At 41.7% G+C, this 23,456-nt stretch overlaps 1 protein-coding gene across 2 annotated transcripts in view; it reads left to right on the top strand.

Annotated features, from left to right (window-relative positions):
• LOC123764153 (putative odorant-binding protein A5) overlaps window positions 1-23,456 on the top strand; it is a 49,858-nt gene that overhangs the window by 21,344 nt on the left and 5,058 nt on the right. For both annotated transcript variants that reach the window (XM_045751706.2, XM_069329670.1), the window contains exons 2-3: window positions 6,740-6,914; window positions 9,709-9,792. In XM_045751706.2, coding sequence (XP_045607662.1) covers window positions 6,762-6,914; window positions 9,709-9,792 — 237 coding nt within the window. In that variant the 5' untranslated portion in view covers window positions 6,740-6,761. The remainder of the gene's footprint in view (window positions 1-6,739; window positions 6,915-9,708; window positions 9,793-23,456) is intronic.

Raw genomic sequence — 23,456 nt, forward strand, 5'->3', positions numbered from 1 at the left:
TTCGGTTATTCGTGATAACATTGTTACTGTGATATCTGGGTTAACGTTTTAAATGAAGTTAGAGTTTCCTTCTTTTCGCACTGATTTTAATCTTTTGTTTTAATAACATTATCTTGGTGGCGGATATAGATGCACATTGTTCGCTTGTGTGCCCCATTCTTCAACTGTTTTTTTAACTATTGTAGTCGCTGTGGATTTTGCATTAAATGCAGCTGGTCTTGTTGGTTGAATGTTGAGTTTGATGCGCAGGGTTTCAGTTGCTTCACATTCCAGTAAGTAATGTAATAGTTGCATTTCTGTATCTGTTCCACAGATGTGACACTCTTTAAGTATTGGTTTTATTGCCTCCCAGCAGCACTTGTAGCCAAGTCTGAGTCTGTGTATGGCTACTGCAATGTCTCTGGATAGGTTTTTTGCCAGGCTTGAAAGAATAGTACCCAGTGGCTTGTCCGTACCATATCGCAGTGGATCTTCCTTCCGCTACTTTGGCTCTGTGGCGACTTTTGATAGTTGGGAGTAGTTTCTTCTTGAGTTCCTCCTTAATCTGAGAAACTTGGAGGTATTTATACCTGTACAACAGGTTAGGCAGTGGCAGTTTTTGCTAGTGAGTCTGCATTTTCATTACCATCTATGTCATTGTGACTTGGTATCCAATTTAGGGTGATTGAGTGCTTCTTTTCCTATATGTAGGATTTCAGTGATGTGTTTTATATTATCTCTGTGCGCAACCTCTTATTCTTATACCACCCGTTAAATAGTTTATTGTCAACTATGTCATCTCACCTGAGTGTTTTGTATGGCAACCTTGCGTATGTAGCTGATATTCGACTAATGTGTGCTTCAAGAGATATTCTTGGTGTGATAAGAGATAGATGATGTCTATCAGCCTCCTATCCTCAACACCTATTTTAACCACTTGGTATTGAGCTCCATTAGCCACTTGTTGCACTATTCTTGCTGTTTGTCCAGGTTTTCTATATTTTTCGCAATCTTTTTCCTTGTATTTCTCTTAATTTGACTGTCGTCAGCAAGCATTAATAGGAAGGAGGCTTTCTCCTCTGGTAAATAATTCACATGTATCAGGAAGAGAATGGTTCTAGAGTTGACCTTGGGGCAACCCCACTAGTCATGCTGGTGAATATTCACTCACAGATTCTGCCTTCTATTACTTATACACCGTTCTACCTTATTCTCTGTACCCTCTGCCCTGCGACTCAACCTGTTTTCTCCAACTTGTGTACTAATCTCGTGTGAATCACTGTCTGTCCGAGATTGGAGGCCAGATGTTTGGGGCTAGCCTCACCCAACTTTGCATTGGAGACAGACATTCAGACAAACCTATGTTCGAAACAATCCAGCGGTCCAACGTCCATTATATTACCCTACCATAATAATAATTATTACTAATAATTATTACTATTAAATACGGGTGCATAAATTGAAACGACGTGTTTCAACTGGGACAGATAATTTTGGCGTGGGTAACGTGGATGCTGAACATGACCATGCTGGGCAGGTAAGAGGGACAGGTAGAAGCGACTGGGAGCGTGGGCAGCATGGTGTTGTGGGTAGTACGGTCAGGCGTGGGTGAGGCACATGTGGGTAGAGTTAGTGTGTGGGCGGCCCTCACACTCCTACTAACTGCGCGAAGATTGCATGCGGTTGATTTAACCTCCGTACTTATGAATGTCAGTCTTAAGTTCCCCGAACGTATCCGTATTCAAATTATAACAGCTGGCTGGCATTTACATAAATTTCTACGAGTAACAATAGCCTCATAGGAAGTTCTTATTACCGTATAAAAATCTTTGATGTGACTGAAAATGCGCGAGTTAATTTTGGTGTGAGCCTCAAGATTTCTTCGCTTTATACAGTGACTCGAGATTACCAGATTTATATACTTTAATATTTGATTGTTCCTTTCTTTATTTGATTGTTTTGTCAGTCTTATTTTACATTCTCAAATTTAACATTTATATGGAAACCTACACTATAGGCCAACAGCCTTAATCGACTTATAATTAAAGATGCTGCGTGCCATATAAATATGGTATTGTTCATGTTGCTAACGTAAAGGTCAACAGGCCTTTTCATTCCACATTAATTTATACATGAAGAGTACTTAAAATTGTATACAATTTGTAAGACATTGACGTTGTATACCAGAGATCAGAGATCAGCAGACGTGGCAGATGAGATTATATAGGCGAAGCTACTCCGAACCTTCGATTTGACGAGCGTTCAATATGAAGTAGTTTTGTCGAGCCATTGGTTGCTGCCGCCGCCGGTGGCGGTTAGATTATAATGCACCTTATACGCATCCTGTAAGCGGTAGGACACAATATGTATTACTAAGAGCACAAAAGGTCTTAATCAGATTTCAGCGGATACTTTTACATTGACAATTTCATCTAATCTGCACACCTTATACCTATTCTGACAACTTGTAACAATCTTTTTTTTTACTTCAAATTCGTAAATTCATATATGAATTTACAATGTTTTTATACATTGGAGTCAGTCTTTTGTTAATATATATACCATAATTTTCAGGATAATACAAGAGTTGCTGTTTATGATTTTCAGTCTTACCACACAGAAGCGTTTGAACCTGACCACTTTAGTACGATGCATTAGTTCGATTTAACGTTAATATTATGGTGTTCGATCCTAAAATTCCTAGGAATGAATCCCTGCAAGAAAGTACACCCTTTGATTCTAATGCAAATCTTCTCTATTTTCCTTACATTTTTATTCACTTGAGAAGGAAGTTGAAAAATGAACTCTCCTAAGTTCACTTTTACAGCTTTTTAGCCTGACGCTAAAAGATGCGTTTCGTTCATTCTTGTTAACATTGTCAGATGCAGAATTCAAAGGATTACAAATTGTTGTTGGTGTTTTTGATTATCTACTCAGAACTAAATGTCCACGTAACAGAGGCTATAGTGAGCCCGTAAGATTACAAATTTCCTTGCTGCATGATATTATACCCGAAGATGAGAGGAAGGTGGAGCACCTCACTTATAAGTCCATTGCATCCTGTCAATCTCCTGTTTGCATGATGGCTGGGGCAGTATGTTGTAAGTTCGGTCGTGTTCTAGAAATTGGCAGAGTGTAATTTGATGCTAATTGACTATTGATACATGGGCTTGGTTGTCTTCATGTAAATGTCTCGCCGATGTCAGTTGGCGATAACAGAAGACTGGATATCAGGGAGGCTTCCCTTTATATACTGTATATATATATATATATATATATATATATATATATATATATATATGTATATATATATATATATATATATATATATATATATATATATATATATATATTTATATATACAGTATATATATTTATATATATATATATATATATATATATATATATTTATATATATATATATATATATATATATATATATATATATATATATACATATATTTATATATATATATATAAATATATATATATATATATATATATATATATATATATATATATATATATATTTATATATATATACATATATTTATATATATATATATATATATATATATATATATATATATATATATATATATATATATATATATATATATATATATATATATATATATTTGTGGAGGAGTGTTTGAAGACCCGTGCTAGTCTGGTGAAGTACGGTGTGGGTGGGCAGGTAACTGATGCTAGATTTTCTATAACTTGTACTAGTGCTGAATAATCGTCCAATTCCATCGATTAGCCGTAAGCCTAAATTTCATAATTCATCTAAAACTTGTAATTGTGTTTACCTGCCTCCAACGGCTTCCAAGACTTCATATTTAAACTGAGGGATAAATTTCACGACAGGTTCACTTCTCGTTAGACATGAAAATTTGGCTTCAAAGGTCTAATCCACAATAATATTATCGTATTCTTTCTAAACGTAAGATGGGTGAATGGGTAAGATCTGGAAATTGTCTTCATCTAGCCGGTCCATTCCTAACCAAGGCTTACCTTAGATAATCAAGTAACTATTTAGAGGTTTTGAAGAGTTCAAATAATAAGCTGGTTCTCGGTTAGTGTTTTGTTAGCAGGTTTATTGTTTTACATGTCTTTTCAAAATTATTTTTAAGTAAGCCTAGGATCTGTTATTATGTCAAATTTCCGAGTTGACATCAGTAGCAGCCAGAATATTGCCAGCAAAATTTGTTACCACCCTCACCTCCAAGAACACTGTGCGAGGAACATATGCGTTCATTTCCAACTTCAGAATTGCTTTTAATTACATGGATGGCGAAATACTAAAGAAACTGTTCATGACTTTAGTGAGATAACAATTGGAATATGCAGCAATTGTATGGTGCTCAGAAGCACACCAATAAACTGGGAAAGGTACTAAGGCATACTATAAAATGGCTTCCGGAACAGAAAAACAAGAGTTACGAGGAGAGACTAGAAGCCTTAAATGTGCCAAAGCTAGAAGATAAAATAAAAAGGGGGACATGATCACCACTTACACAATAATAACAGGAATCAACCAAATTGACAAAGAGGGAGTCCTGAAACCAGCAACTTCAGGAACAAGAGGTCACAAATTCAAGCTAAGGAAACAAACGTGACGAAAAAATTATTATTAGATAGTTTTCTTTTGCAAACAGAGTGGTAGACGGTTGGGACAAGTTAAGTGAGGAGGTGGATGAGGTAAATACCGTCAGTAGTTTCAAAGCGTTATATGACCAAGAATATTGGGAAGACGGGACACCAGGAGCGTAGCTCTTGTCCTGTAACTACACTTAGGTAACTACACTCGACTCCATGTTAATCTCATGGGTGTCTATAAATGCTAATATTTGTGAAAGCCTTTTACTTAGGCCCACGCCGACCAGCCTATGTCCGTCCCGTACCCCAGACCATTCCAACTACAAATTTGGGTGAGGGGTCATTCCATTTCAAATCACCAAAAAGTCACCTATGGCTCCCACTCGACCCCTCTCCAAATGCCATGAAATTTCGTAGTAAGATAGCCCTAGACCCCAAGTGACATATTAGACCTCAATCTCCTTTGGTTCTTAAATAACAGGTCCATACATCCCGTTGAATGGCTACCCAAACTACATTTTTTTATTACACTGCTGTATTCCGCATCAAAAGTTGCCCTGGTTATGTCACATTTCACACCTCTCTGGGCACTAGTCGTGATTTAACAAAGGGTCAAAGTTGGTAATTTTTGTGGTATTTACGCATTAACGGGACGAGAGCCCATTCAATATGGACCTGTTATTTAAGAACCAAAGTAGATTGAGCTCTAATATTTTGCACATTTTCATTGGCTACTTTATTACAAAATTTCATTAGATTTAGAAAGGGTCGAGTGGGAGGCCTTTGGTGAATTCACATGGAATGACCCTGAGGCTAGCTTAAAACGTGTAGCCTCCAACTCTAGACAGACAAACAGACATTCTCTATTATAGGTATAATTTATTTATTCATTATTTTGCAAGTGTTTTCATTTAAAACATATTTCAGCATGAGCTTAGTTAGCTGTGTCTACAAGTTGCATACACATTATGCACAACATGGAGGCCAGATCAAGCAAGACTCGAGCAGAAAACGTAGGAATAATACTCTGATGAGAACACTGAAAAAGATAATACCAATCCATCTTTACGGAAAGAGAGTAGTTATTAAACTAATGACAATAAATGCAAACAGGATCAGTAAAATACGTCATGTAAAAGTCCTTTTGCTATAGAAATATAATATATTTTTAAATATAATCTCAGGTTCTGTTAAAGCATTACTATTAATAATTATGACATTTACGTCATGCTTACGGCGTAGATCATGAGGAAAATGTAAACAGGTATAATTAATGTATTATATCATTGCATTTTCTGTATCTGTGGACTCCCATTTTTCAAAATAGAGCAATGAGCTTAATGATTGCGGTTTTCAAGATTAAATTGCAATGAACTTGAATATTTGTGAATTTCAAGATTAAACTGATTCATTCGCTCTCCCTCTCTCCTCACAGCACACAGTGGGGGTCCTGTAGCACAGTGGGGTCCTGTAGCACAGTGGGATCCTGTAGCACAGTGGGGTCCTGTAGCACAGTGGGATCCTGTAGCACAGTGGGGTCCTGTAGCACATTGTGGCCCTGTAGCACAGTGGGATCCTGTAGCACAGTGGGGCCGCCTTGTAGCACAGTAGGCTATGTCCCCGGCTCACAACCGAGGACCTTGGGGTTTGATCTCTGGGCGAGTCATGGTTTCTCTCAGGTAATACTTCCGATCACAAGGCAGTAACTAGGTTGGCAGGAGTTAGACAACTGTTGTGAGCTGCATCCTGGGGAAGGTTAGTTGTTGGCCTAGAAGGTCCTCGGTAAAATTTAACAGACTTTCCGCCCCCCAACAATTTGTTAATACAGTTGTTACAAAACGAGAAAAGTAATATTATTAGGTTTCATAACTATGACATTCTTGGTGTTGAGGCTTCAGTGTATATATCACTTTACCAATTTACAGTTATGTCTTGCTGTTTCTGTTCTAAATCAGTCTTGTAATGTCCCACAAATTATGTTCTGCACTCTTTTAATTTCATAATTAATTATCATCTTAAAATATAAATTTAAGGATGTAAATTACCTTTCCCCCCCATTATGAATACTGTAGTGTTCATAGTCAAATTTACTCGTTACTGTATCAACCGGTTTTTTGTCTTATATCGGACTTACAAAGTTGACATTGGTGTTTTTCAGTTAGCGGTTGAGGTCAGGCAACATGATCTTCAGGTACTGGAGAGCCGTGTTGATGGTCTTCCTGCTCATAAACTTCAACTCCTCCACGTCCTTTCAAAACGACTCATGCACTCAAGAAATTCCAACGTTCGCTTGCTCAGATGATATACCTCTTCTCATTGTAGACTTCGATCAGGTATAGTTAGTTTTCTTGGTCCTTGTCGTGCCCATTGGCAGGTGCTGTTCTCTACATTTTCTCTCCTATTTTCCTCTCATGTTGTTTTCCACCGTGCTAATGTCTTCAACGAATTTAATTCCTCTAAATAAGGGTTCGGCTGACGAAATTTGGTCGCCATATTGGAGCACCGAGTAGTTAAATTTTATAATGCCTTGTCCGGAATTCTTATAGACTAAAAATATTAATCATTATCTAACAAACTAATATATCTAAACAATTCTATTATGCCAGTTAAAGAAGAAAGCTGTAAATTAATATCACAAATTAGGGCAAACTCGCACCTACAAATATGAGGTGTATATGTATCATTTAAGAATGTTAATCTGTTTATCTATCATGGTGAATGTCTGTTTAAGATTGGAGACCAAGCGTTTGGGGCTAGCCTTCTCCAACACTGCAGGGTGGATGGGCTGGCGTACGGGACGGATACATGCTGGTCGGGTTCCGTCACTTTTAGATTGGGTTTAAGTCTGTGTCCTATTTAACATTATATCACAATTATTTATGAGGATATTAATCGTATGCGCTAACGTAAAGATATTAGTGTTGTCTTGCTTCGTAACCGCCCTCAACAACCCTCACCCCCCCTGCCATTCCCCCTAAACATATATACCATGGCCACAGTATCAATGCTCGGTTACTAAACAGGGCATCACTTATCTATAGCTGAAGGGTGAGGCGGGCACAACTAGATTTAGAAGTGGCGAAGTTGAGGAGAACATCAGAAGTGAAAAGTTAGGGTGCGTAATAACGACTTGCTCGTGTCCATCGCCATGTATAGTAACGGTCCGGATCCTGTTATGACTGTCATCACCTTCCTCCTCTCTCCACCTCCTGAGTCAAGGAGAAAACCCTTCGTATTCTATTTACTCATTTAAAGTTTAAGGCTCTATCTGTTTATAAATTTGAATCAACGATGCTAATTCGATTGATTCTTTAAGAACTAGTTAACAATGTTAATTGAATTAATGTTTTAAGAACTAGTTAGTTTCTTTAAGTCGTATAATTAATAAGAAGTAGGAGACAAATTGAGTTTCGTAATTGTTTATGGTGCGTGACGTAGCAGTGAGGGCGGCTTCGGCTGGCCCGGGTAATGCCGTCGCTCCCCTTAACTATGCAATTATAAATTGAGTATTAACTTGTTAATTAAACCTGAACCGACAATTTTTCTCATAAAAGGTTATTTTAATATTTTAAATTAGAAGTTATTGTAATAACTATTTCCCAAAGATGGTTTGTTATTTGGGTACTGGCACATGGGTGCTGTGTTGTTCGGGTACTGGCACATGGGTGCTGTGTTGTTTGGGTACTGGCACGTGGGTGCTGTGTTGTTTGGGTACTGGCACGTGGGTGCTGTGTTGTTTGGGTACTGGCATATGGGTGCTGTGTTGTTTGGGTACTGGCACGTGGGTGCTGTGTTGTTTGGGTACTGGCACATGGGTGCTGTGTTGTTTGGGTACTGGCACATGGGTGGTGTGTTGTTTGGGTACTGGCACATGGGTGCTGTGTTGTTTGGGTACTGGCACGTGGGTGCTGTGTTGTTTGGGTACTGGCACATGGGTGCTGTGTTGTTTGGGTACTGGCACGTGGGTGCTGTGTTGTTTGGGTACTGGCACGTGGGTGCTGTGTTGTTTGGGTACTGGCACATGGGTGCTGTGTTGTTTGGGTACTGGCACGTGGGTGCTGTGTTGTTTGGGTACTGGCACGTGGGTGCTGTGTTGTTTGGGTACTGGCACGTGGGTGCTGTGTTGTTGGGTACTGGCACGTGGGTGCTGTGTTGTTTGGGTACTGGCACGTGGGTGCTGTGTTGTTTGGGTACTGGCACGTGGGTGCTGTGTTGTTTGGGTACTGGCACATGGGTGTTGTGTTGTTTGGGTACTGGCACATGGGTGCTGTGTTGTTTGGGTGCTGGCACATGGGTGCTGTGTTGTTTGGGTACTGGCACATAGGTGTTGTGTTGTTTGGGTACTGGCACATGGGTGCTGTGTTGTTTGGGTACTGGCACATGGGTGCTGTGTTGTTTGAGTACTGGTACATGGGTGTTGTGTTGTTTGGGTACTGGTACATGGGTGGTGTGTTGTTTGGGTACTGGCACATAGGTGTTGTGTTGTTTGGGTACTGGCACATGGGTGGTGTGTTGTTTGGGTACTGGTGCATGGGTGCTGTGTTGTTTGGGTACTGGCACATGGGGCTGAGTTGTTTGGGTACTGGCACATGGGGCTGAGTTGTTTGGGTACTGGCACATGGGTGTTGTGTTGCTTAGATAATTGCTTAGGGAAGGCTGTACTATTTGGATAATTACCTATAGAGGGCTATTAAAATGCAGGTCCACGGGAGAAGGGGCTGTGTTACTGGGCTACAGGCACACGTGATGTTCTGTTGTTTGGTTATAGTCACATGCGATGCTCTTATTTTTTGCTTAAGGAATAAAGTAAAATAATGTACTGTATTCAAATCATGCAGTTCCACAACTGCCTGTAACTGACATACTCGGAATCCTTGGGTAAGGGTTATATAGTATTTTTGTAACAGATCAAATATAAATACAACAATTATCCAATGTAATAAAAGTTGCCTTTCACAATTCCGATGACATGAAGCATTCACAATGAAATTTAATCATGGTTTTACATAATCAAGCGATCTTAACACGATCCAAAAGTCTAGTAACTTTTGATGATTTAAAAGTAGCTCAACCTTACCAACCCAACATAGTCTAGCCTAGCCTAGCCTAACTTTTACATCTTTGCAGGTTTCTATGAATTCATGTGGCGGCCACTATCACCCCTCGTTGTTGAAGTCCATCGTCGGTGTTACATGGGAGGATGCTGATGAAGTGAGTAGAACACTCCACGTCTCTACTTCACATCCACTCCACATGCAGTCTAAGTCATCCTTCATGAGTGGTCTGAGAAATAGTTACTATATTTTATCCTAGACAGATGAATGGGAAGATCCCACAATCAGCACAGAGTGAGGAGACGGCATATGTTTATGTTTTTATAACTACAAATATAACTGCAGAGGCCAACGTTAGGATAATAACGTTGCCATTGTATACCAAACTCATCAACGTCCAATTAATCTTCAGGAAATTTGGCAAAGGAGCCATCCGAAAGTTTTATACAGTTTATATTTACATGAGAGCTGCTATTGAGTATGTAGACTTAACATAACTATATATATATATATATATATATATATATATATATATATATATATATATATATATATATATATATATATATATATATATATATTTATATATACATATATATATATATATATATATATATATATATATATATATATATATATATATATATTTATATATACATATATATATATATATATATATATATATATATATATATATATATATATATATATATATATATATATACACATGTACACACACACACACACACACGTGATATATAAGTATTTGTTTACGACGGTAACGTGGGTTATTTCATTACATGTTTTGGTGATTAAGAGGAAGACACAAAGCCACCAGCACGCATACCACTTTGGACAAGACTTAAATGTAACACAGATGTTGAGGTTTGTTTTGGGAATTTGCAGTGATTTGTAAGTTACAAGGTGAACAGTTAATATTATACAAAAATTTAATAAGTGATTGAAGAAGTATACATTTAGAAATTCCAGCAGGTAACGACTGCTGTATATAACATTAGTACCAAGGGGATGGAGTTGATTATGAGAAATGATATTGATGAGAGAGTTATATTTTAGGTAGTACAGAACTAGGCAAGTTAGTAGCACAAGATGAGTTCTGTGTAGGGGAAAGTTAGGTACTTCTTTGTTTGACTTTTGAACAGAGTTTAGGTTGAAAAATTATTTACTTATTTAGGGAGTTCCATATAAAGTATTGTCTTTATTTGCATGGCTTGTTTGCATAAATTTATTTTAAATGTAAGCATAAAAAATATACTGTACCTATTTCTGGTGGGTTCCATTGTAATGTTCATGGGTTCCATTGCATCCATGTGGCAAGAGTTTCATGTCAAGGTTAGTATTGAGGAATGCGGATTTGTAAGTGTGGATTTGGCATTATAATGCGTGAAATGACTGCAAGTTTAAAATCTAAACAGAGGGGGGCTATATGTTGTCTGAAGACAGAATTTGTTGTAGTTATGATGGTTAATTTTTGCTACATCGTGATGGGTTTGAAGGCAGTAATTATGAGGAGAAAGTACTAAGCCAAAGTACGATGGTAAGCCCATTCACAGATATCGTAAGTTAGATAGCGGGAGGACGTAGTATCTGATTTGTGAAAGCATTCGAACTGTTTTGAATAGTTTTTGTTGTGGTGAATGTGAATGCTGAAGTGTCTTGGCAATTTGCGAGCCTAGGAAGTTTCTATAAAGTTTATTCGCAATTATTATTTTGTTTATCTGAAGGTCTGTTTGGTTAGATTATTTGTTTCCAAATTTCTGGAGGCTTGGGCTACAGATGATGAAGGTGGTGTAGTAAGTTCCTTCCATGTGTTGGTTGACGTTCATGAATGGACTTTTTACATGTGTGTACTTTATGGTGTGTGAGTTGGGGCTAGGGGAAGATAAGTGTATACTTATCAGCAGATAGTTTAAGTTTAAGAATGTTAGAAACATACAGTAAGATATTGATGTATATAAGGAATATGAGAGGTCTGAAAATGGTGCCATGTGGCACTCGTGTGATTAACGGGTTAGTGGAGTTGGTGTCGTTGATGACGACGTACTGGTGCCTCGTTGACACACCGTTCATCAACTGTTGTTTACAGTAGACGTCTATTGCAATTTGCGCTAACAAATGTTTCTATTTTGGTCAAAGAAGAGGGAAATGGAGTTCCGAATTTAGCAATTCAAAATTGCATATAATTTCATGTCAGTTGTAAAATATAGTCTCCTTCCGTCAGAAATAGTTACACTCGGGGGATACGCTTTTTTTTTCTTTTCTTTTTTTAATATATATAACTGATAAAGACAGTTTATTAATATTTTGTTAAAAGTTTCCAATTTCTTTAATGGTGAAATGTGGAAGACGTTCGTGAACTATGACGGGCAAGAAGTACTTCAAGTTGAGAAAATCAATCAATCGCGGATCGTCTTTAACGGTGACGCAAGAGCCCGCGCAAATGACGTAACAGACCTCCTTGTGTCTGATACAGGGAAGGAGTCCCCCTTTCCCCCATCTCTTGACAATTCTTATCCGCTTCTCGCATCTTGATTTTTTTTTTTTTTGGGGGGGGGGGGGCAAGGGATCCAGAACTGAGGTGTTTCGTTTGGAAGTAAGACACGAGTGGCGTCTGTGGCTGGCCTCCTCGACCACCTCTCACCTTTGACTGGCTGGGTCTCCCGAGGGGTCCTCTTTAAAATATAACGATCGGGCCGTACTGGCTAACCTCTGGTGGTCCCCTCGCCCCTGCTCTGTGGCCGTCTAGGAGGTAGCCTCCCACCATGGCTACTTGTCCCATGCTGCCTCTCTAATCTCTTTCACCTTCAACATGACATACATTTTATTGTTACACGCTTCCAATAGCGAGACTGTTAATGTTGTTCAAGGCTCCCATTAGCGATACCGTTAACTACCCTATATATATATATATATATATATATATATATATATATATATATATATATATATATATATATATATATATGACTGGGAATGTATATCAATATATATGATTGGGAATGACGCATATTGATATATTTTGTCTTGAAACTTGGCTAGTTTTGCACATATTTTTTTGGTTAACTTTCAAGTGGGCCACCTCTGGACATATGGATACAACAGAGTTGCTATTGCATCACTGCATAATATTGTGCTGGTTATACATCGTTGCAAAAGATCATGGCGTTTAGACCTTTTGCTGATGAGTAAGTGGTCTTACCACCACGGTGGTAAGTAGTGAAACGCCATACAACCTCTGAAGAGTCAACTAGCACAACACTTATACCCCCTATTAGACTGTTTTACAGGAACTTCTTTTCGACTGCTCAAAAAACGGAGGAAAGTGTCCAGAAAGACATTATTGAGAGGAACGTTATCCATACAGCCACAAATCAGAAAATACAATTGATAATTTTCTACAAAAACAAAAAAATGGCCAACCTACCCATAAAAAACTCCCCAGGCACCAAACAGAACGCCTTGAAGGAAACCAACGTCGTCTATGCCTTCACATGCTAGCTTGGGGACTGTAAGCCCCAAAGAACTCAGTATATAGGCAAGAGAACAACGTCTCTTTCTAGGCGATTAACAATGCATAAACAACAGGGCTCCATCAAGGAACATATAATCTCTTCTCACAACCAGACCATCACCAGAGAAATCTTAACAAGCAACACAGAAATCATCGATAAATACAGCGATAGCAGGAGACTCGACATCTGCGAGGCACTACACATCAAAAAGTCAACACCAGCAATCAACAGCCAATTAATGCACAATTATATTCTACCCACTTCAAGACCCGGAACCAACATAGAAGCAGCAAGAGGAAGTTTGGGCCAATAGGCCTTCTGCAGTTACTTTCATTCTTATGTTTTCATACCCAATTTATACCTATTGGTTCGTGTTCTGGCATATGCTCTGTCACCTCACCCAAAACTTTTATATCATATCACCTCACCCAAAACGAGTATAAGTATGATGTATTTTATGTGTAAACTTCTACGTCTAGGTTACAGATGCAACTGGAACCCCGACAGAGAGAGTGCATCTTCTGTCAAACTGTCACAGAAAAGCCACTACTTCACTATCTCCTGGAATGTGAAGCAACCAATGACCTTAGAAGAGCTTTAAGAGTCCCAAAAACTTGCAGTAACCACCCTGAAACCATCAACACTGCCACTCTTCTGGTCAAAAATGGTGTCCAGCAGCTGGAGACCCTCATAAAGACTGTCAAGCAGTATCCTCCCCCGCGATAGCAGCTTGACGATTAAATGCGACCTCAAAACACTGAAAAGATTTACTGAACAAAAAATTGTACCACTTACGGGCTATTTATGCCCATGCCACCTCTTGGGTGGCTTAATCTTTATCAATCAATCAATCTGTGTAAACAAAGTCTTTGAAAATGTAATAAGCATTAAGAAACGCGTTCAGGCATCAGACCAGAAATATAGAATGAATTTTGGAGAGTTAATTTATCAATTACGCTCGACAGCGAAGAGAAACGTAAGAAATATTGAGAAGATTCGTGTTAAAACTATTAATCTCACCCTCGCGGTCGTATTCAACAACATATGTGTACAAGAAAGACTGCTACCAATATATATATGTATATATGACTTACTAACGTCCTCTCCTGCCCGGTCTCTTCCGGGCAGGAAGAGGACGGGCAATAGCGTTTAGGACATCCATGGTTCGTACGGTACCTAAAACAGGCCAATGTTGTATAATGAACTCCGTGGTTTTAGCTGAGCTAAATCATTTATGGCTGACGGCGTTTTTTTAAGGTTGTTAGGTATGTGGCAACGATGTGTTAGTACCTAAATGTTTGGTTGTTTGTGTTTTTTTTTTTTTTGTTATTTTCTATGTTTTGGTGTTATTTGCTGTGTGTGCGTGTGTGTGTTTGTTTACCATTGCCGTTAACCAAAGTTTGTATTGCTTCATTGAAATATATACCTTAAAGACAGTCCCCCCAAAAGTGTAGGTATTAAATTATCATGTCAACCATCAAGAGTTTAACGTAAGGTTGCTTTGAGAGTCACAAAACAATCGATTTGACTTCCTAACCAGGTATTAAATAGCACAATGATACGGACCCGAGTCCAGCATCGGAGCACGGAGCAGTAACGACAACGCCATCTGTGAGTCCGCTCCCGAAACCCACTCCAAATGAACAACGCCATCTAGTGAGGACGGGATATACCGGCCACAGGTGCTGGATTCCCGTCTTAATCAGCTCGTAACATAGCCGCTGCTGACCTCTGGTGAGGTGGCGCTTAGACGGCAACGCCATCTATGGAATGAAGAGGTGGACGTTTGTGTCTAAGCCTGTAAGTGAGGTTCCCTAGAGCGTCCCAGTATTAATGACGTGTCTGATTGCAGAGTCGACCTGGGACTTCTGTATTGGACGATGGATCAGTCTACCCAAGGCAGCCAAGGTCTCTTCACGAGTCTACTGAAGAAGCTGTGAGTCACCCCCGGACAAACTCTGTTGAGAGTATTAGCCTGCCTGTGACGTGGCAGTGTCGGGAATCGCCTTATCTGGGGCTGACTGGTGGAAGAGACTAGCCACTGTGGTGCTTAGTGAGGAGAGTGATCAGCGGGATCACACGAGGCTCCTGCCTAGGGCTCGCAACCCTAGTATCGGTCGTGGAGTGGCCTACACAGCGGAGCTGATCGGTACCTGCCAGCTACAGGCTGGATTGTGGTTGAAGGCCTCCACGACGAAGCACCCAGTGGGATTGTGATTTGGCTGGCCTGTGGCCAGGGTAGATTCGCCAAGAGAATCATAGAGGATTCATCGTGGGCCACGGAAGAAGGAACCAGGGCTACCCAGAGTGAGCACCGTGGAGCATCCTGTGTCTTCGGAGGAAGACAAGCCTGTACATAATCGTGTAGTGATAACCCCCGTGTGCAACTGTTATATATTTATTTATGGTGGTGGTGAATATATATATATAAATTGGAACATTTGTATCCCTCCCCCTTTAATTTAACTTGCGTTACGGAACACATCCCTTGAAAGCCTCTACTAACTTGGGGCCGGATTCCCAAACTCTACTACCATCAGAGAAGAACCCGGTTGCGTCCCAGAGGGGCCGTAACACACAACAACAACCCCCTCCCCCCGTAGTTTCTAAATAGCACAACACCCACATGGTCTCTAAATAGAAGAACGCCCCCGTAGTCTTTAAATATCAGCAACGCCCCCCGTGGTCTCCAAATATCATGACGTTCCATTGGTCTTTCCGGAGTGCGTCTGGGTCTGTCGAAATGCCACGTCGGTGACGGTAGAGAACGTCGATTCCCACACCGCTCGCTGCTAGTACCACGGACCTTATTATTAAGGTCCCATTTTTAAGGTGGGTGACCCCCACCCACACCTGACACCGCGTCCCCCACCCACACCTGGCACCCCGTCCCCCACCCACACCTGACACCGCGTCCCCCACCCACACCTGGCACCGCGTCCCCCACCCACACCTGGCACCCCGTCCCCCACCCACACCTGGCACCGCGTCCCCCACCCACACCTGGCACCGCGTCCCCCACCCACACCTGGCACCGCGTCCCCCCACCCACACCTGGCACCGCGTCCCCCACCCACACCTGGCACCGCGTCCACCATCCACACCTGGCACCCCGTCCCCCACCCACACCTGGCACTGCGTCCCCCACCCACACCTGGCACCGCGTCCCCCCACCCACACCTGGCACCGCGTCCCCCACCCACACCTGGCACCGCGTCCCCCACCCACACCTGGCACCGCGTCCCCCACCCACACCTGGCACCGCGTCCCCCATCCACACCTGGCACCGCGTCCCCCACCCACACCTGGCACCGCGTCCCCCACCCATACCTGACACCGCGTCCCCCACCCACACCTGGCACCGCGTCCCCCACCCACACCTGGCACCGCGTCCCCCACCCACACCTGGCACCGCGTCCCCCACCCATACCTGACACCGCGTCCCCCACCCACACCTGACACCGCGTCCCCCACCCACACCTGGCACCGCGTCCCCCACCCACACCTGGCACCGCGTCCCCCACCCACACCTGGCATTGAGTGTGCTCACCTTCAACTCATGGCACGCGCTCAACTCTGACCTTTGTGCGGACGTTGCTATGGCGCTGGAGGCTGGCTGATGCTTCAATGTGTTTCCCAGTAGCAGCTGTCTTCCGCTCTCATCTCTCTTTATTTCATTTGTTCATCTTTTCCAAGAATTATTTTTGGTTGCAGGAAAGATGACTTCAGCGTCTGTGGATTATTGTAATAACAGTCTTAGGTACACAACAGAATGCTGCTTCCCCATTATATATGAGGGATTACAGAGTCCTGGATCAAGAGTTAGCTGTAACGTCATCTAATATGCCTCTTTGGAACAGAATTCCGCATGCTGGCACTAACCCAGTAAGGTGTCTCAACGTGTATAGTGTTCACATTGACCTGTGAACACCTTGCTCCGATTAGTTGAAATATAGTGAGCCAGTCTCACTATATTTCAAGTAATCGGCACTGGGTCAGTGAAGACTTGGCTCTAGTTCACACTAGCTAGTGGCAAAATTGAACCTGTCAGAGAAAATATTGAGGCTGAGAGATGGGCTAGAACTCACATCCTTGGACTCCCCAGGCACACGCATAACCGACTCAACCGAGATGTAACTATATAAACAAGATATAATTAAGGAATACCAATGGAGAAATGTTTAAACATTTAAAAACACACACACACACACACACACACACACACACACACACACACACACACACACACACACACACACACACATACATATATATATATATATATATATATATATATATATATATATATATATATATATATATATATATATATATATGTTGTACCTAGTAGCCAGAACGTCGTACTCTGCCTACTATTCAAGGGCCGATTTGCCTAATAAGCCAAGTATTACTGAATTTATATATTTTTCAATATTTTTTTCTTATGAAATGATAAAGCTATCCATTTCATTTTGTATGAGTTATATTTTTTTAAATTTGAGTTAAAACTAACGTAGATATATGACCGAACCTAACCTAACCTATACCTATAATAGGTTAAGTAATAATTGTAATTACGAAGCAATAAGATGCTTATCTTAACATATTAAGAAGGTTAGGTAAGGTCGGTGTTTTCTATGAAGCTTTTCAAGGTAAACTAAAATATTCACAATAAATTAGTATGTCACATATGCACTTATTTAATAAGTCAATATTGACTATACGAAAGTGCGAGAACGGGTTGTGTAGTTGAGTTTACTGCATGGCAACACACGTGGCAAGGTGGCGGGATACTGCTACACTACTGGTAAAGTTTACAGTTCGGGGAACCCCCGAGGACTTGCCGGAGCCTTGCAACCCGTCCTCGACTCAAGTCCTTTACATCCAGCGGTCGACCCCACACACGCATTCATAAATTTTAACATGCTGTTCATTCAAAACGGGAATTTTCTCAAGTATAAATTAATATTATAATATATTAGCATATTGTGCATATATAGGCATAGGCTAGGTTAGGTTAGGTGTTTAGGTTCTGTTGGCGATTGTTTGTATTTGTAGTACGTGGGTGAAGCATTTACAGCGTTGTGACTCGAACAAAATCCATCAGTGAAGCACTTGTTCCGGATATGTTCGAACATCAGCAGTTGAGTCGTGTGTAAACCGCTTTTCATTCATAAACAGGGGGTTTGGCGGGTGCATGGAATCACTTTTGGATCTTTGTTTGGAGACGGGCTGAGCATTTACAGCGTTGTGATTCGAACAAAATTCGTCAGTGAAACACTTGTTCCAGATATGTTCGAACGTCAGCAGTTGTGAGTCGTGTGTAAACCGCTTTTCATTCATAAACACCAAGGGGGCTGGCGGGTGGATGGAATCACTATTGGATCTTTGTTTGGAGGACGGGCTGGAGCCTTGCCTCTTTCAGTCAATGAGCAATACTGCCATTATAAATGTTTTACTGTTTGGAATGCAAAAGTAGTGGCATGCTGGCGTGTCTAGTTGACCTCTATAATCGTCAACACTGCATTGAACCATCTGTGAAATGACCTGCCGGTCAGTGAACCCTATTGTGAGAAGCTAAACAATATGAGATCTGTCTATAAAACTTTGGCACAAGAAGATCAGAGGCAAGATCAAAGAGCCGAGTTGTAGAGAAGAAGTCTGACGCATTATGAGTGTCTCAGGGCGTCACGCATTATGAGTGTGTCAGGGCCTGACGCATTATGAGTGTGTTAAGGCCTGACGCATTATGAGTGTGTCAGGGCCTGACGCATTATGAGTGTGTTAAGGCCTGACGCATTATGAGTGTGTCAGGGCCTGACGCATTATGAGTGTGTTAAGGCCTGACGCATTATGAGTGTGTCAGGGCCTGACGCATTATGAGTGTGTCAGGGCCTCACGCATTATGAGTGTGTCAAGGCGTGACGCATTATGAGTGTGTCAGGGCCTCACACATTATGAGTGTACCAAGGGAGATGCACATTATGAGGGTGCTGTGTGTGAGGCATAGCATGAATGTGGCAAGCGTGAATCACGTTATTGGGTACAACAAGAGTTATGAATGAGACCGTAACTGCTCCACTACACTCCTGCTGACCTAGCTAGCAACATGACCGTCGCCTCATCCTGAATGAGCAGAGTGATTGAGTGAAAACGAACCCCCCCCCCAGGTCCCCCTCCCCAAGCCACTACACCACCAGGACCTAGTAACGTGGCCTCTGGCAGCCCTACCTGCGCTCATTCACAACTACTGGTCATAGGTCAAGCCGCAGTGCTCTCTCTTAACTACATGTAATATTCTAAATCTCTCGTGTAAATTAACTTCGTTTCGTCTAAGCTGGACTTTAGGATTATAGAGCAACATGCAGTAAGCGTAGAGCGAAAATTGAGTGTGTGTGTGTGTATATGAACCACACGACCACAACCGCGGGAAACACTAGGTTAAATACTGTAATGTATTTCTGTGGATGGTAATCTGGGAATAATACATAAACTATATTTTAAAACGTATAATAAACATGTAATTCATCGTAACAAATTCATTGATGTACAGATGGTTCCGACACAATTATAACTTTACTCTGAAAAACTGAAATATATAAAATATTAGAACAAGTGTAAAGGCAGCGAGTGTGGGCGGTGGTAATGATATGGAGGTGGGTGGTGGTGGGTGGTGGTGGTGGGGTGGGAGTTTAGACGGATGGTCACCACAGGGGTAAACACCACCATTGATCATGTTATTTGCAGTACAGTGATTGACGAGAAGATTTACCGCGCTATTTTGAAGCGCACGTGTGACAGTGCTCTGGTAATCCTGGTTCATTGACAGTGGCAGCCGCCCAGGGTTTGCTCCGGTCACATTGTGCTCTTGCCCCATCTCCAGTGCTGCAATAAGCACTTCAAGTACATGTATATATGTAGTATTCTCCAGTATATTTATTACACGTGTGTAATGTTAAGCAAATGTTTCAAAAATGCTAAATCAAACGTAATTAGTAACTTGAGCAATTTTAATGTCTGCAATTGTAGATTGCAGACATTAAATTGCAACAATTTAATGCAATTGTTGTCCCCCTTATTAAGCTCCCAGTATTATTATAAGGAGGAAGCCCCCCCCTGGAGGGAGGCGGGCTGGAGGTGTATAGTGTGTGTCAGGGGGCGGGTAGAGGGCCGCCCCAGCCGGGCTCTCCTCACTATTACTCAGTAGAGTTGCTATAGCAACACATTTCCAGATTTCCATGGGCCGCCGTGTTTTTTGTTGTCAACGTTTGGAATACAACCGTGAAAACTGTCACGTTGCTGGCGCCTGTGTTCTGTGCTCCAGCCGTAGCTCCAGCACCCTGGTGTGTGCTCCACCCCTGGTGTAGGCTCCACCCCTGGTGTGTGCTCCACCCCTGGTGTAGGCTCCACCCCTGGTGTGTGCTCCACCCCTGGTGTAGGCTCCACCCCTGGTGTGTGCGCCACCCCTGGTGTGTGCTCCACCCCTGGTGTAGGCTCCACCCCTGGTGTGTGCGCCACCCCTGGTGTGTACTCCACTCCTGGTGTGTCATGGTGTGTGCTCCACCCCTGGTGTAGGCTCCACCCCTGGTGTGTGCTCCACCCCTGGTGTGTGCTCCACCACTGGTGTGCTCCACCACTGGTGTGTGCTCCACCACTGGTGTGTGCTCCACCACAGGTGTGTGCTCCACCACAGGTGTGTGCTCCACCACTGGTGTGTGCTCCACCACTGGTGTGTGCTCCACCACAGGTGTGCGCTCCACCACTGGTGTGTGCTCCACCACCGGTGTGTGCTCCACCACAGGTGTGTGCTCCACCACAGGTGTGTGCTCCACCACTGGTGTGTGCTCCACCACAGGTGTGTGCTCCACCACTGGTGTGTGCTCCACCACCGGTGTGTGCTCCACCACAGGTGTGTGCTCCACCACAGGTGTGCCATGGTGTGTTACCTGTTTCATTACGTGTAGGAAACAGAGGAACAACACGTCAGCAAACATAACGTAGATCAATGTTCAACAACCCAAAGACCAGACTCCCAGATTACTCTACACAAATTATGTTGAAAAAAGCGAAATTTGTATGATATATTTTATAAATTTCTTTCGTTGAAAAGTAACCAAAATACGACAGTTTCGGGAAATAGTCATCAAGAGAGCTAAAAGGAAAATGTCAAATGTAAAGTTTAGCGGCGTGAAATATATTTAGAAATAAATTTAATGGAGTAGAGGGTAGTAGAATAGGCGAGAGAGAACCATGCGCCCCGCGGCGTTCCCTCGTCTGGGTCCTGTGCCGTATTGATCACTTTGCTGACGTCATTACTCCCGACTGCCTGCGTCACGATTTGTGAATGAACCCTCCCACACGCGTGACGTCACCAGGCCGCCCAGCCAATCGTTGCTCACCCCCCGAATTCGTTATTACCTTTAGCGTAAGCGAAGCTCCAATTTTTCCCCGAACGAATCTTGTTTATTTGTCGAACAGGAAGTTGCTATATAACCCACAAGACAGATTATGGCGTGGCATTTGTGGCCTATATTTGGACTTATGAAACTGGGATTAATTCCCTAATTTAGGGAGTCAACAGGTCTGGTAATTGAGGGTAATGGCACATTTATTATTTAGTCTTATTACCATTGGTCATGCTAGGTATTCTTTTTTAGTTCTAATTGGCCCACTAACCTGGGGTCTTGGTAACCCATGACCCCAGGTGACACTCAGGCAAGCCATGACCCCAGGTGACACTCAGGCAAGCCATGACCCCAGGTGACACTCAGGCAAGCTAAGACCCCAGGTGACACTCAGGCAAGCTAAGACCCCAGGTGACACTCAGGCAAGCTAAGACCCCAGGTGACACTCAGGCAAGCTAAGACCCCAGGTGACACTCAGGCAAGCCATGACCCCAGGTGACACTCAGGCAAGCCATGACCCCAGGTGACACTCAGGCAAGCCATGACCCCAGGTGGTGTGGTGGTTGTCGCAGCTAACGTGTTTGGTCTGATCTCATCTCGTCCGTCAAATAACCGCCAATCTTGACCCTCACATTTGACTTGCATTTATGCTTTTTACCCATTCCTCAGTGTAGGCCGGGCCAGAGACCGGGCCGCGGGACATTGATGCTCGGAATATATATATATATATATATATATATATATATATATATATATATATATATATATATATATATATATATATATATATATATATATATATATATATATATATATATAGATATATAGATAGATAGATAGATAGATAGATAGATAGATAGATAGATAGACCTGATAGAACATATAGATAGACTATAGAACATAGACCTGATCATATTCTACAAAACCAAGAAGACTTCCGAACTCCTTATCAAAAACAGCCCGAAGCCGACGGAGAACCCTCTACAGCAGTCAAGCGTTGTATACATGTACACTTGCCCCCACGAAGGATGTAACCTTCAATCTAAGTACATAGGTATGACGTCGACCAAGCTGACGAGGCATTTGACCTGTCATCTTCAATCCGGTGCCCCCAGGAATCACATGAGACAAGCCAATGACATCACACTAACAAGAGAAATGTTGAACAAAAATACCTGTATATTAGACTAAACCCAAGATGCAAGAAGATTACAAATTCTTGAAGCAATTCACATAACAATAGAACAACCTACCACGAACACCCAAATCACGGAACTATTTACTCTACCCACCATGAGAGTAAGGACAAGACCAGAACATAACGATGCCAACACAGAAGACAATGTCCAACATAACAGGCCAATTACACCTGATTAATCTTTGTGTGTGCTTCGTCCCCTATTTATCCCCCTTGTTTTTACCTTTATTGTACTTGACTTATCACCTGACCCCGTACGGGTATAAATCAACGAGTTTTGTAATTTCTTTTCACTTGAGAATGAACCATGGAGGTTCGAAACGTTGTGCAAATTGTATAAATAAGTCTAATACATTCTATAGTAATTTACTTTTTTCTTCACCTTGAAATTACGAAAATGAGTTTTGGAGAACTCCTCTTTCAGCTAAACCTTGATGCTAGGAAAACAGTTAGAGGGATAGAAGCCCTAAGTCAGATGATAGTAAATACAGAATATGCGGTCATATTTAATGAGATATGTTTAAAAGAAAACCTGCTGCCAGTATACATCAATATATATATATATATATATATATATATATATATATATATATATATATATATATATATATATATATACACAGTATATATGTAACAAACTTGGCATACGACAGCTTCACTTCACAGATGGATCAGTAGACCAGCA

This window comes from Procambarus clarkii, chromosome 23 (genome assembly GCF_040958095.1).
Source record: "Procambarus clarkii isolate CNS0578487 chromosome 23, FALCON_Pclarkii_2.0, whole genome shotgun sequence".
Classification (NCBI taxonomy): domain Eukaryota; kingdom Metazoa; phylum Arthropoda; class Malacostraca; order Decapoda; family Cambaridae; genus Procambarus; species Procambarus clarkii.